Source organism: Fusarium musae, chromosome 10 (assembly GCF_019915245.1).
Source record: "Fusarium musae strain F31 chromosome 10, whole genome shotgun sequence".
Lineage (NCBI taxonomy): Eukaryota > Fungi > Ascomycota > Sordariomycetes > Hypocreales > Nectriaceae > Fusarium > Fusarium musae.
Genome location: NC_058396.1, coordinates 2,322,804 through 2,338,096, shown reverse-complemented (window position 1 = coordinate 2,338,096; position 15,293 = coordinate 2,322,804). Strand labels below are relative to the sequence as shown.

Sequence of the window (15,293 nt, the reverse complement as noted above, 5' to 3'; positions counted from 1 at the left end):
CTTTTCCTATCACGCAAAATCTTTCCACCAGCCGCATACAGCCATCATGAAGGCCTTCAAGATGGCAGGACGCTTCCAGACAGCAACTAAACGATTTTTGGGCTTTCGTCACTCTCGAAAGAGTTCTACCAGAATTTCTTCAGGCCCAAATGCGCTGCGGACACAAAATATCGGAGCAAGCAAGGTCGACCCGGAGAAATTGGCTCAACGCCTGAACTCAGCATTTAAGCCGAATGAGTTTCAAGTTGATGTATATCACCTACACAAAAGAAAGACTCTGACCCCAGCTAATGGTCTTACAGTTGATTCACAATACATATATAATTCAAGCTCCAAGATTGCTTTTAGATGTAGGTTCTCTTTTTGTGCATTACAAATCGTACTTATCAGCCTTTAGGAAGAAATTAAAAAATGCCGCTGAGACTCCCCGCAAATCGAAGACGGACGGGCGCAGGTTATCATATGGGATTGTGCCTACTTTGTGATTGTGGAATCAGATCATCAAGCCACCAAGACGAGTTTCTTATCATTGTTCTGAGATGCATACCGCAATCAGCATCGTGCATCGGGAAGACCGGGAAGACCAGTAGCATAGACCAATCACATAGGCACCTTAAATCAAGGAATTTATACAGTTTCCATTTTAGGATATAATAATCAATATTATTACCTACAGCGTTAGATCGGTCACGCCACAGCGGGTAAATAACATCACGCGGATCGGATGAAGGGGTGCCAAGCAAGCGGCCCACGGCTTATTTGCATAGAACACGTAGTCTGCAGTCAATATGACATCCTCGACGCCTCCTATTGGTCTATGGATTGATCTCAGCCGCAAAGGTATGTATCATGCCGGTATGGGATTGGCAAGAAGCATTTCAGCCCAGTTAGCAGGGTTGAAAGACCGGTCAGTTGAAAGAGCAGGCAACGGCAAGTGATCAAGGAGGTGCGTTAATAGTCCCAGTTATCAGAATGACACAAAAATATTCTTCTTTGAACTTTTTCGACTCTGATTAATTGAGCATACGTTTGGGATAGCAAAGCGTGCCTCTAAAACTCAAAAACACCATCATGGCCCCTAAACCAGCCGAGCAGATACGACATGAACTAGTTTTCAGTGAATTCTATAACGCACCGGCTAAGTTCTGTCCTGAAGGGAGTTTAGATAAACTCATGGAAAAGGAGTTCATTTTGCGGGCTTTGTCAAAGCGGCCGGCTAACATTAGCCCCGAACGCTTGGAAAAAACCACAACATTTATCTCAGAGAAAGCTCGAAGAATTTTCGCTATCTGGATCTCGATCGGCTTCAGATACAAGCTCTATGAAGTGATGGAGCTTTTTATGAACAACAAAGCCTGTGACGCCGGGCTGCCCTTTACAGAAAAAGAGTTATCTAAGATTACTGTTGAGTCGTTGCAAGATGATGAAGACTATTGCGAAGCCGTCGATGTCACCAACTTCTTACTAAGGCAGTGGGAGTTTTGCGCACCAGTGTTTTCTGCAGAGAAAGAGAATCACGATGTGGACGAGAAGGCAATCTTACCCTTCACTGAAAAACATTCAACAACGGCCAGAGAAGGAGCGTTTGGCGAAGTTATGAAGTATGCCATACATAAGTCTCACATCCATACTGAAAAATTGGTAAGTCAAGGTTTTACGATTTGAGTAACCCCCATCATTTACCTCAGAACATCACTGACATATATGACCTGAACAAGATGCCCAGGCCCAAGTATGTCGCAGTTAAACGGATCAAGCTAGAAGCTCGAGAAGATAAGGAAATAAACATTACTGGCTGGGAGAAAGAAGTAAGGGCGCTTTGGAAAATGAGAGAGTTTAACCAAGAGCACATCGTCAAGTTCATCACAGCCTTCCGCCGGAAGGATGAGCACTATTTGATCCTCGAATGGGCCAACGGTGGGAACCTCAGAAATCTCTGGGAGAGTTTTAGGCGCGAGCTGTCTCCTGAGCTAATTAAGGACGCTTTTGGGCAGCTTCTTGGTCTATCTGAGGCACTCAGTCAAGTTCATCAGCCTGAGCTCAAAGACAAGTGGCCAAATAGACATTTTCGCCATGGGGACCTGAAGCCAGAGAACATTCTTTGGTTTAGGGATTCGAACGACCCAAGGAAAATAGGCACGCTTAAAATTGGCGACTGGGGTCTTGCTAAGCAGCATCAGGATCTGACTCAGGTGCGGACCAAGAAGACGTCCACAGGTTTCGGAACACGCCTCTATGAGCCACCAGAAGAGGTCACCGTCAAGAACAACAATCTTTTGGTTCCGGATCCGAAGGATCCCAATGGTAAAACTGCCAGGAAGCGATCTAGACTTTATGATGTCTGGGCAATGGGCTGTATCTGGTTCGAGTTCTTGGTCTGGCTTATGTATGGCCAAGATGGCTTAGCGAGGCTCAAGTCGGGATTTGATCGCGTGAAAAGTGACTTTATCCGCTTCTACGAGATTGACGAGAAAGACGTTGCCAAGGTTCACAGGGTCGTCAAGGAATGGATGGACCATATGGCCGAAGACAAAGTCTGTAAGGTTGGACAGACTGCTTTGGGCGATCTACTTGAGCTTATCAGAGATCGCCTATTGGTGGTCGAACTTCCAGATGGATTTGGATCTGCGGTCGACCTTTCGAGCCAGCCTCGACCGAGTAGTCAGCCCTTGGCTTCCAGGCAACAAACTCAAGGTCCCTCCGTTTCAGAAAACCCGCAAGCACCACTAAGCATCCCTGGCATCAAGGTGGAAGACACAGAGGCAGCAAACGATCAGAGCCTTCCAAGGACACAAGAGGATTTTGTTCCGAAGCCACTACCAACAAATCGGAAGCGACGCATCCGTTCTGCTGATCTTTACGACCAAATGGCCATTATCGTGAGTGAGGACAACCTAGTGAATAACGCACAGTATTGGCTTTCAGGTGCCCCCCGCTCCCCTCTAGGCGATACTACTCGTGACACAGGGCGCAGGAATGAGACATCGACCGCGCAATTTCCCAGCAGCCCGAGCGGAGGTTTGTCTGTGACACAGGCTCAGACATTAGCATTGACAGAAAGAGTACGTATTCCCCTGTAGACGTTAGTCTTTATATAGCATTTATTAATTTGTTGTTCTTGCTATTTAGCGGGTAAGTCTATCGACGTCCAAATTAGTCTTTAACTCTTCCAAGGCTGATGATGACGACTTCTCGTAATTAGGATGTAGGCTGCGTTGTCACCCTCTGTATGTTCCATGTCGTAGCTAATGGGATCTAGTATGTACGTTGATGGCCTGCGTGTTAATGACACACCTGACCTCTAGCCGAATACCTCTTCTGACTTCTCATAGGGTGTAAGGATTAAGCTCATACCCCTTTTTCTTGTCTTCCGAAGCTAACTGCAATTTATAGAGAGTAAGCATCTGAACCAGCCACAGCGACAAGCAAGAGTTGTTTCTAACCTGCCCTCCGTGTCCCTCAGACGGTTAGTTCAACACGCGCCTTCGATAAACCACGATGACCATAGCTCAATTGACCTGGCAACAGAATGTTAGTGCCCAGACTTGTTTGAAAACCGCAAATGCTGACTTACATCTCAATAGCTAGACGAGGATTGGAAGCGCATCATTGACAACGACATGGCGGACTCTATCATGTCGTCGCTTAAGGCTAAAGGCCTGCTTGACGCAAATATTCCTGAACCTGCAAAGCTATGCCAAATTTGTCGAACATTCAGAAACGACGTTTGGAGGCCGATCTTCAGCATTTCCTACACCGTGGAGCATCTGGAACGCAATTCCAGTTCAAACGCTTGTGGTTTATGTAGCGTGTTGCTGAAGCTAACTCAGCAGGCTGGAAACAAAAGTCCATTTGTCCATCTTTCCCGGGAGCGATCGACTATCCTCCTGAATAGCTACACACCAGTTGCAACTTTGTTCCGAAGTTCTGGTTAGTCTATACTTCCTTAACAAAGTACCAAAAACAGCTTTACTGACTTATTCATCGCCTTCTAGACCTGAAAACTGAAATCGACAGTCAGATACAAGTCGGCCTACCTACTAGGCCTTCAGCTGGCAGCACCGCATACCTAGACATTATCCGGCAATGGCTCTTGACTTGCGATGATTCGCATAGTATGTGTCGCCGAGACTCTAACAACTTCGGCAGCTCGGGCACAAGCAAGAGGTTGCCAACCAGAGTCATTGCTGTTGGCAAGGATGGCAACGAAAAGGTCCGTCTCATCGAGACTGACTCCAGCAACGAGGGAGAATGGGTAGCCTTGTCTCACCAGTGGGGTACGGGCACTCAGTTTCGTACTCTGAGAACAAATGTTGACGCCCATCGCGCCGGTATCAGTATGGAAGAACTTCCAGCGACTTTCAGGGATTCTGTCATCATGACACGAGCCCTTGGTTGTCCCTATCTATGGATAGATTCTATATGCATCATCCAAGGTCCTGATGGCGACTTCAGCCAGGAGGCAAAGCGAATGGAACAGGTTTACAGTGGTGCATATTGCGTGCTTGCTGCAAGCCGCTCTCCTGGCCACTCCGCAGGCTTCCTTGGGCCGCGGAAGGAAGCCTTGAGCGTTACACTGCGTGGAGAAGGCTCAGAACCATTCTATCTTCGCGAGATCATCGATGACTTCCAGTCCCATGTCTTGGAAGGATCTCTAAATGGAAGGGGCTGGGTCTTGCAAGAGCATGCGCTTGCACGCCGGACCATTTACTTCACGGAACATCAAACCTACTTTGAATGTGGCGATGGTGTCCATTGCGAGTCTATGTGTAAGATGTACAGGCAAGTTACTCTCTGTGAAGCCGTTGGTCATTTTTAACATCATTATAGCCAACGAGCGACCTTCTTGGGCGATCCAAACTTCCCCCTGTTGATGATGGAAGCCGACAGAGGTGCCAAGATCCTTGGGTACCAAGATCTCTACAAGCTGTACTCTGGGCTTGCTCTAACGCGCCCATCTGACCGACCATGGGCAATCAACGGTCTTCAAGAACGAATTATCTCGGCCCTGCAGATACAAGGACAGTTTGGTGTTTTCTTCGAAGACCGGCCAGGAGGTCGTCGCCGTGGTCTCCTTCGCCGAAGTCTACTCTGGTGTCGTTCCGAAACAGTCGCGTCTCTCGATCGCATCTCATTCCCAGCCGGCTCAGGTGCTCTCATGGTCCCTTCGTGGTCGTGGATGGCTTACAGTGGTAGCATCGATTATATTGCGGCTGAGTTCGGCGGCACTGAATGGGAACCCTTGCAAAGCCAATGGGACTCTGGTGATGAAAGAACTGATAGCGGTGTCCTGGTAGGCCTAGCGAGAGACTACGATGTTGAAGATACGGACTCAATGCTTGTTTTTGACTCGCCGCTGGATGTCAAGAAGGCAGGGACCCTATGCATTGTGCTTGGAAAGCAGAAAGGGGATATGTCCTATTTTGAGAAAGTCCATTATGTGCTACTGGTGCAACCGATGCCGCCTTTGAGCGATACTCGAAGGACATCTTATGAGCGAGTGGGTGCTGGTACTTTACTCGGAAAATGTATCAAGGGAGGCAAAAGGGAGGTGTATGTTTATTAGATTCATTATCTTGGACTTTTCAATTGGGGATGATTTGAAATGTACAAAGCCAAGCCTCCATTTCTATGAGAGCATTTTCCCAGTGAGCTGTCTGCAAAGATGAATCCCCGACGCCATGAGTAGCAGAGGAGTTACCTTCAAAACTAACACGGTCGTATGGACTACCGACAGAGAGACTGGTACGTGATGATGATAAATCCAAACTCTTCGACGTATTGTATTCTAGAGAGACAAGTTGTTAGTAAGCGCTGCTCACAGGCGTATCTCTCAGGATTGAGTTGGGACTCAAACTTAATAATTTGCCGGGTCGTGTTCACTTACCACGATCGTTCTATTTTTCTCACATTCCCGTCCATCTTTTTCAGTATTGCGTCTCCTCCAAACTCTTCAGTCTAGCCTCTATCCATTCACTTTGCAGAACGCCTCAGATGCCTAGACCGTGCCGAGTGTCTATGGCCACTTAGCCTGGCTTCCTACAGCTCCCAGAGGTTCTGCTAGAAAACGAGGGCAATGCCAGACATGCCAAGAGTTCAGCGACACGCGGCATTACCAAGAAGATTGCCTCGTGGAAGGTAATGGCGTAATATAGAATAACTGTATCGTGCTCTCGAAGTTTCGTTATCCATCCTGCTAGGACATCAAACTATGAACTACAACTATCATTTGCGGCTAAAGTCTGTAGCTCCGAGCTGGTGATCCACTCGTAAAACTCTGCTCCTACCTCCTGAAGTCGGAACCCTTAAATTGCCACGATGTGCTGTCTTGAACTTTGCCGCTGGAACAAGAGAGCTGGCCAGTGGCAATTTTCGCGTGGTTGAACTTCTCTTGGCGATGTTGGATCCCTCTCTGTACCAACCATACAGTTCAAGGCGCATGATCTTGTCCAAAGACCTGAGTTAAACAAGAGTTCGCCCGAAACCCTATTGGCCATCTTGTCTGGACACTTCTATCCAGCCACTCAGAGACAAAACTGTATCGCCGTTACAGTTCAAGTACACGGCCAGACATCACATTAACTCCAGGAAACTCTGATACACGTGCATGCCCTAATTCAAAAGCATAAACAGGAACCATTATATATTTGAGTTCTAACTTTTACTGTCCCCTCATTGGATGGACTTCATTCAGAGATTTCCCCAATGCAACAATGGCTCGCTTAACCATCCGTGCAAGTTCGCGACGGCCAGTACGGCAAACAACTATATTAAACCCTCAACCGAAGGCCAAAATGCGTTGGCACAGTCTCTACGCGGAGGCTCGACTAGAAATACTCGACTTTGTCGTCCACTCCACCATCCATGAGAAAGGCTCCATCGCACAATATGCCAGCGTATCCCGAGAATGGCAAGAGTGGTTCGAGATATTCACATTCAAGCGAGTAGAAGTCTCACAATCCGATATCATGCCATTCACATCCGCGTTCATGAATCTTCGCCGCCGAAAGTACCTCAAATACATTGGCGTCAAACTCGATCTTCCGGTTCACAAACACAGTCGGGATCCGTTTCTTGATCGCGATGAATTCGCGAACGTACATCAGCAAATGCAAACTCTTTCACAGATGGATCCTCTGCTGTATTGCAATTATTCATGGCCGAGATTTCAAAGGGAGAATTCATGGCTGAAACATCAGGTGGAGGAAAACAACCGTGCTTTCACGATTGTTTTGCGAGGCCTGTTTATGGAGCTTTTCCAGTGGAGAAGAGGGGATTGTCATCACGAGGGCATTGAGCTAGAGATCATTGCTGATACCAAAAGCCATTGGCAGAAGACCGCGGAAGAGTACCGGGCACTCAATCCTCCCAGCGACACTGGCAGTGGGGACTTTCATAACAGTCTGTCAAGTGAGCTCCAGATCTTTCATGCTCCTCCGTACCACGGACATGAAATGCTGCACGATGGCGAGCTCGACTTTAGCTTTTGGCTGGAGCTAGACGTGCATTTCGGAGGGACGCTGGGTCCTGAGGTCCATGTCATCTCGGGCCTATCGATCCTTCGACGAAGTGTTCGTCACTTTGACCCGGAATTTATTGCTCACATTGTAAGCCTACTTCCGCGACTGAGGGAACTTCGATGGGAGGTTAGACCACATGCGCATTGGCGAACTGAGCATAAGTTCCATAGTCAGCTGCAAAAACTGCTAAAGACCTTGAATCCGGCTATGACCAAGGTCAGGATCCAACAGCAACCCTCGTCGAAACCGCTTAACAGCCCAAGGCCGTCTGTGGACCGTCCAAGCCTTGGTGATCGTCTGATCCTATCATGTCCATTTCTTACCAACATGTACTTGGACATTAAAGTTGACATTACGAAATTCTTCTGCATGCGGTATCATTTGCAAAATGTTCAGGTTATGTGCGTACGGACTCACCAGGCATTACTCGACGAACTCCCCAACAACTCGAATGTGTTGTTTGGCCATATTGGCAGGGAAGTATCCAGGATGCCAAGGCTCAGCGCTCTATGTGTCTTTAACAAAACAGACACTGAAGCTTGCGTTGTCAACTTTGTTGTGGAGCGTGATAGCTTCAAAGTTATTGCCCACTGCAGTTGGCCATTTAATGTCAGAGATGAGACCAAGGCCCGCTGGAGAAAGGCTGGGAGACATCAGCCAGGCAATTTGGTTTGGTTGGCAGCGCAGAGCTCGTACGACACTGTTAAACATGAGATCATGTTGCAACAGCAGTGGCATAGTAGTCTCTGCTGAGTATTCACAGCTTGTGCACTTTGTTCCACGTGCTGAATGGGTAATCGACAAGTGCAATGGCTTGTAGGAAAGAACAAACGCAGTATGATTAGAACCGCCTACTTGATGAGAATTCCATAAAATATACAATAATTGTTATGCACTATTAGCGTAGGTATATTATCCTTGGCCTCTTCACTCTTCATCCTCCTCTAACAAACTGTACCACTCAGGGATCTCTTTGACGAGTCCCCACATGTACTTTTCCAGCTTTGTCGCACACTTGGAATAGACAGTCGTTGCGTCATTATATTTCCGACAATTGCTGAAAATCAACTTGAGATCACGAACAAGATCCCTTGGCGCCGCATAGTAATCATGCTCCAGTCTTTCGAGCATCGTCGATAAGTCCATCGGGAATGTTATGACGTTGTAGTAGTCGGGCACATCGTCCTTGTTGACTGGCTGGAGAAAAGGCCATGCTTGTTTGTGGTTTTGAACTTGGTACAGAAGCCGTCGCATCTCGTTGAAATGAGGCCCGTGGCGTGGTTGTCTTGACAGTTCGTCCATGTCTGGGGACCAACCGGTTGCCCGGATATGAGGAATAGTGAGCGGGTCGATTGGAGTGATGATGCCACCGGCCCATTGCTGGGGAGGTTGGTGAATGATGTGGCTTTTACTCATAGGTCGGATTTTTGCGAGCACGGTTTCTTTTTGCTTGAGAAGCATTCGTCCAATCTCCAAATAGCGTATCCGGGGTACCATAGAGCATTGCATCAGCGTTCCTCCTTCGTAGTCTTTTATATACCCCATCCAGTTGGATCTCTCAAGTGAAATATCCTTCGTAAAGCCCTGCTTCTGAAAATACCCAGTGGCATAGTTATCTGCATATGTTAGGAAGTGCATTACCGGGGACGTTGCCTTAACGTAGTCCTTTAAATGGGCCATGAGATGGGCGCCATAACCTTTAACTTGTTGATCTGATGAAACGGCGCAAAAGACGATCTCGGCAAATTTCCGTACTCGAAATTCTCGAAATGATATACCGCCAATGACTTCCAGGGGCTTCTTCACAATGGCGATAGATAGATGGGTACGGTCATAGACGAGGCGTGCGATGTAGTCCTTTGACATTTTCGGCAGTTGCTTCTGGAACAAGCACTTGAGTCCTGTGAGAATAACCATGCTCTCTCGTGTGCCATCGTTATTGACAACTCGATACTCTATTTCTCCATTTCGCTTTTCAACCACAGCGGGCTTTAGATGAGTTAGGCCAACTGACACTTATAAAGTGGTTAGCGCACTCACTTTGTCAGGGAAGGGTATTCTGCTAGATATATCCCAGAGCCTTATGTCTGATCTGTCCGATTCTTGATTGGAGCTCTTGAGTCTTTTGGCATCGGATTCAGTTTCTGGTTCCGTTGAAGCTGAACGCTTCGCGAGAGGGAGACTTTGCCTGTCCGTGAGCGGATGCGCCTCGCTGTCCATCTGTATCAAGTGGTGGAAAAGTGCTCCGAGCGATGTGTAAAGAACAAAGAATGAGGTCATTCAAGGTATGAGAACGGTTTGAATAATATTCTCCGGACAATTACAAGCACCTGACCAGCCATGTGACCAGCGAAGTGAATTCATTGACAACCAACAGGCCAATTAAACAACGAGTTAATATGCCAATCATTTCACAAAAGCCTTGACCAACAGAAACCTACTAAGGCTTTATGCAATCGGGCTTGTCTGAACTTTGCAAGTGAGATGAATCATACATAATTAGAAGCAGCGAAGAGAGCGGTCCAAGGATTGGTGGGTAGCCATACTTGGTACTTTATGACTGCGCAGGATACAGCGGGCTGTTATCTAAGGCGCTGAATGGGCAGGGGATGTCTGTTTTCCTGTTGCGGGGGCTTTTGACAGGTATCTAGTAATGCCTGGAAGTTATGATTGATTTGTCTTATACCCAAGCCAAAGAGAAGTCGGCTTAAAGCTCAGACATACACGGAGATCAAAAATTGCGATGGCACTAGATTGGATCAAGTCACGGAAACATGCAAGCTTGGAAATTTTATGTCAATTTGTAGTCATTTATCCTATCCAAGACTTATCCCAGGCCAACCATGTCCAGATCATTATTATTGTGCCTGCGCTATCCTTTCCATCCTCCTTCCATTCTAAGGTATCATGAGTGTATTTTACTCGTACAGCAATCTAGTTAAATCACCATCTGCGGACAATAGCGCGACGGCCAGGATATGTCGGCGCCACTGTAGCATTCTTAACCGACACTCCGCCAGAGGGTAGAAGGACAGGGATGTCAGGATGCTGTAGGGCTTCCGCTTCGGCGATAGGCATCTCTCCTGCACCCTCATGAGGCTCCGCGGGTTGAGGTGCAGCCGGGTGCTCAGCTGCTGGAGCCTCGTGCGCCATGGTCGCTATTGGTGCAGCAGGATGTTCGGCAGCAGGCGCTTCGTGGCCCATCGTCGCGGCTGGTGCTGCTGGGTGCTCTACGACGACAGACGTCTCATGAGCTGGTGCTGCAGGGGCAGCAGGGTGTTCGACGACAACTGGTGTTTCGTGAGCTGGGGGCGCGGCAGGATGCTCAGCTACAACGGTCTCGTGAGGCGCTGCAGGCGCCTCCACGACGACTGTCTCATGGGGGGGCGCTTCGTGGGCTGGTGCTTCATGCTCGGGCTGTTCAATGACCACGACAGGATGCTCTTGAGGAGCCTCCACGGGATGAGCGGTGGGTTGAGCAGCGACGTGCTCGGTGACTGTCTGGATCACAGTGACATGCACGGGCTTCTCTACCTCAACCGTATGAACAACCTCGACGGGTTTCTCAACTTCAACAGTGTGGATCTGCTGAACCGGCTTCTCAACGACTTGAGTGTGCACAACTGTGACGGGTACCTCGACATTGACAGGCTTCTCGACTTCGACCACTGAAGTATGGACCACTATGTTCTCGACCACGGATGTATGGATGACAGTCACGGGCTTCTCAACAGGTACCTCGACTGGTTGAGTGTGAATGACTGTAACTGGTACCTGAACTGGCACTTCAACTGGCTGGGTGTGAATCACTGTGACGAGCTTCTCAACCTCCACGGGCTGTGTATGGATGACGGTGACAGGTTGTTCAACTGTCTGGTGCACGACAGAAGTCTCAACCACTGTTACAGGTTTCTCAACCTCAACAGGTACAGTGTGAACGACGGTGACTGGCTGTTCAATTGTCTGATGAACCACTGAGGTCTCAACCACTGTAACAGGCTTCTCGACCTCGACCGGTTGGGTATGGATGACTGTGACAGGTTGCTCGATGGTCTGGTGTACAACAGATGTCTCAACAACTGTAACTGGTTGTTCAATCGTTTGGTGGACAGTCTCAATAACTGTGACTGGCTTTTCGACCTCGACTTCGACGGGCTGGGTGTGAATGACTGTAACAGGCTGCTCAACTGTCTGATGAACAACAGAAGTCTCAACTACAGTAACGGGTTGCTCGATCGTTTGGTGAACCGTTTCGATGACTGTAACAGGCTTCTCGACTTCTTGGTGGACGATCGAAGTCTCGATGACTGTGACTGGTTTCTCAACAGAAACATGCTGAACCTCCGTCACGGTCGCATGCACCGTCTCGGTCTGGTGCACGACCTCAGTCACATGAACAGTCTCGTGAACCGTCTCATGAACAACCTCCCCAGGTATCGTCACGTGCACCGTCTCATGGACCGTCTCATGAACAGTGACCGGCTCGCACGCCACGGGCGCAGCCTCCTCAGCAGGAGGATTTCTTCGAAAGAACGACGGAGAAGCAGTCGCCAGACCAGCAAAGGCAGAAGCAGAAATGATTGTTGAAAAGTGCATGGCAGGCCAGCCTCTTGATTAGAGATAAGCAATTAGGAAGGAAAGTTTCGACTCGGCGATACCAGATCGCGTGGGTTGATATAAAAATGAACGGCAGTTTGATAAATTAAAAGAAACAAACGACAATAAAGAATCGAATGGGGAAATGGACGATCACAAAACACGCTCCAGGCGGAAATAGAGCGAAAAGATAAAAAGAGAGTGAAAGGGATGAAAGGATAGAAAAAGGCTAAAAGCGACGGGAAAAGCGAGGTTTTTCTTCGTCTTGGCCATGATGTTTTGGCGTTGCATTTCATCCAGGGAACATGAGACGTGGCTACCCTTCGGCCAGTGTTGAATCCGCTCCAAAATGTCATGATTTTTTGGGATTTTTTCTCGCGCCTCGTTCCCAGCTCGGAAAGTTGGCTCGCCGCAGGGAGTCGGTGTTTGGAGGAGGCATCTTGGCAGATGTGTACTTGTCTCGGCATTGATTCAGCTCCCATCCTCCCCTGCCCGTATATCAAAGCACAAACCATCAAAAGCACAATAGAGTTGGGTTAAGCTTAAGAGGCATAACGTTAAGTCAGATAACCTTAGAGCATGAACCCCTGTTTGAAACCGTCGCATTGGCGGGCTTGGCGACCTCCTGGCCGATGTTTCCCTGCAGCGGAAGGCCTTGGTCCCGGCCTTGGAGGCCCCGTTTCTCGGTTTCAGCCTTGCTACCAGAGACTGAGGAGAAATGACTGATGTTATACGAACTTGGGATGAGTTGGCGCCTTCACCAGCGTTTTGGGTTAGCTGTCATGGTCTCATCTTGACTATCCTGAAACAAAACCCCGCCAAGTCTTGTATCACGGATCTTGCGGCAGGAGGCTCGTCGATTGACGTAAGATAAATAGTCTTGGGAGTTTCTTGCTAAGGATGTTTTCTTTTTTTGTGGTGAACTGTTCGTAGATTGCATTTCTTGTGAGGCCTTGACAGGTGTTTGAAGTTTACTCATTATCTTATCCTCATTCGCCTTATCTTATCTCCTCGGCTCCGAGGTTATCCTGGCAATTGAGTGCGGCTGAGAATGCATTTGGATTTCAGCTTCAGTATTCGTAGCTTGCTTACTCCGCACTCTTGCGGTAATTAGTTGTCCTTAATCCTTCGTAATCATCATCCATCACCAGAATTCCCAAAGGTCTGCGGTTCTGCTGCGCTAGCCTTCTATCCTCATCGTTGCATGTAGTATCTCGTAAACAACCACGACGCGTAATCAATATGAATAACCTAGACTCCTTGGTACAGACGCCTTCGGATCGATTAAGCCGGCTATCCGGAATTCCTCTTGACATCATCCTCTACCATCTTGACATCGCATCATTCACCAACTTACGTCTCACCTCACGCCAGCTAGCCACCAACACCATCCACTGGCGTTTCTTCAGATCTGCCAAGACCGATCTATCTCTGGCTAGTTTACAATCTCTCACAGATAGAGTCTCTCACCCTCAGCTGGGGCCCGTGCTGAGAGAGCTCACTGTTGTTGCAACGCTCTATGACACCCAGCCAGCCGAAGCTACTGTTCAAACAAGAAAGAAATGGTCGGGGTTCGACAAGGACGAACTCCGCCGTGATACAGAGAATTATCACCAACGCGTTGAAGATCTGCGCGAGAGAAACGTAGATTGTACAGATGAAGAAGTACAAGAGGCGCAGCAAGATCTTGAATGAATGCAGACAAGAATACAACAAGATGCAGACAACGGTGGCAGCCAGGCCATTCGCTCGTTAACCAGCATCTTTAGAATCGCTGTCAATCTTCGTGTTATCAATCTAGACGCCTGTATCATCGGAGGTCGCACCAAGACCTGCTCACCAGCTGAACATCATCGATGGTATCGATCCGACCACCAGATATCAAGTTGGCCTTCAATCTGGGCTGCCGCATCCGAAATCTACTTCATCGTCATCTTGGCCGTATCCCGCAGCAGGATCCAACTTGAGAAACTCCACATCTTTCCCGATACGCCGGCATGTAGTCTGCAGATCAGCCATGTTGAGCCTTCTTGGATAGCGGTGGACGTGGATGACTTTGCATATGCTTGCAAAAACATCAGATCTTTCAGACTGAGCTTCTCCACGAATACAAGCATCGGAGTATCACCGCCTGCCCAAGGAGACCCCCTTTTTCGTCATGCTTTTGCAGCAAGCTCTGGCTACAGGCCACATCCAGAGTGGGATCTGGATGATTGTGCCGACCCAGCCGCAGTTCTTAGATTTATGCACAATCTCACATCCCTGGATCTTCATTGTTATCGCCCAGATAATCTCATTTTCACAGAATACTCCAGGGCTTTTTATTTTATCAGCCAGAAGATTAGACTCGGCTGTCTGAGGGACCTTTCTCTGCGCGGTCTTCCCCTGCGACCAGACGACCTGATTCTCTTCTTGACAAACCACCCTACTATCACCAAGCTGTCTCTCGAAGTCATTCTTCTAGTAGGCGGATCATGGTCACCTGTCTTTTCATGCATCGAAACTATGCCCGCCCCGGAGAGTCTTCACCTCAGCTCCCTCAGCACGGAGTTCAGCCACGTAATAAATCTTGATCCAGCAGAACGCACTTTTGAAGCTGACGTACAAGATACGGAGAAGTGGGTTCCTTGTGGAGATGGACATATCTTATATACACGAGATATGTGCAGAGAGGAGATTCGGCAGGGACTGAATTTTAGACCGCAGCCGGGACCTCGAAATATCTGGCGGGACAATACGCTGGCATACTTTAACCGTATTCAGTATGAGTTTGGACCTTCTTCGAGTGTATGGGATTGGGATCCATTGAATGAGGATAGTGCGTAGATACATTGCTGGCTAAGAATGGGGAGAGGCTTACCCTAGGTAGATGATAAAATTTATCTATTCGATACAAGAACAGAAAGATGCTTCTCCAGCATAGTAAAAGGACTAGTTCTAGGACTACTACATAAGGATTTTTCAAGTAGCATGCATTCACGGGGTATACCATCACTTTTCGAAAGGTGCTACTCGATTGTCTCCTGATTGGGTAAACCTTGATTCAGATGCTATATCAAAAGACGAAATGTATGACTACCTGTCCCACTGACAATCGGAAATGCTTAATCGCCATCAGGGTTCAACTTCAGATGAAGCTTGAGGTGTATCTCAACCCATTCCAAACCATCAAAGGTC

At 48.1% G+C, this 15,293-nt stretch overlaps 4 protein-coding genes across 4 annotated transcripts; 2 read left to right on the top strand and 2 right to left on the bottom strand.

Moving 5' to 3' along the window:
* Window positions 1–1,071: 1,071 nt before the first annotated feature.
* Window positions 1,072–5,566, top strand: J7337_012962 (uncharacterized protein; the record flags this gene model as incomplete). Its single annotated transcript, XM_044830458.1, has 5 exons — window positions 1,072–1,641; window positions 1,689–3,062; window positions 3,585–3,930; window positions 3,996–4,767; window positions 4,831–5,566. The coding sequence occupies 5 exons, from the start codon at window positions 1,072–1,074 to the stop codon at window positions 5,564–5,566; spliced, it is 3,798 nt and encodes a 1,265-aa protein (XP_044675374.1).
* Window positions 5,567–6,794: 1,228 nt separating this feature from the next.
* On the top strand, window positions 6,795–7,774 carry J7337_012961 (uncharacterized protein; the record flags this gene model as incomplete). Its single annotated transcript, XM_044830457.1, has 2 exons — window positions 6,795–7,607; window positions 7,691–7,774. The coding sequence occupies 2 exons, from the start codon at window positions 6,795–6,797 to the stop codon at window positions 7,772–7,774; spliced, it is 897 nt and encodes a 298-aa protein (XP_044675373.1).
* A 673-nt stretch (window positions 7,775–8,447) lies between these two features.
* GCN5_2 (histone acetyltransferase) lies at window positions 8,448–9,740 on the bottom strand (the record flags this gene model as incomplete). The annotated part of the gene is made up of 2 exons (XM_044830456.1): window positions 8,448–9,509; window positions 9,561–9,740. The coding sequence occupies 2 exons, from the start codon at window positions 9,738–9,740 to the stop codon at window positions 8,448–8,450; spliced, it is 1,242 nt and encodes a 413-aa protein (XP_044675372.1).
* Window positions 9,741–10,463: 723 nt separating this feature from the next.
* Window positions 10,464–12,116, bottom strand: J7337_012959 (uncharacterized protein; the record flags this gene model as incomplete). The annotated part of the gene is made up of 2 exons (XM_044830455.1): window positions 10,464–11,471; window positions 11,493–12,116. The coding sequence occupies 2 exons, from the start codon at window positions 12,114–12,116 to the stop codon at window positions 10,464–10,466; spliced, it is 1,632 nt and encodes a 543-aa protein (XP_044675371.1).
* Between the last annotated feature and the right edge of the window lie 3,177 nt (window positions 12,117–15,293).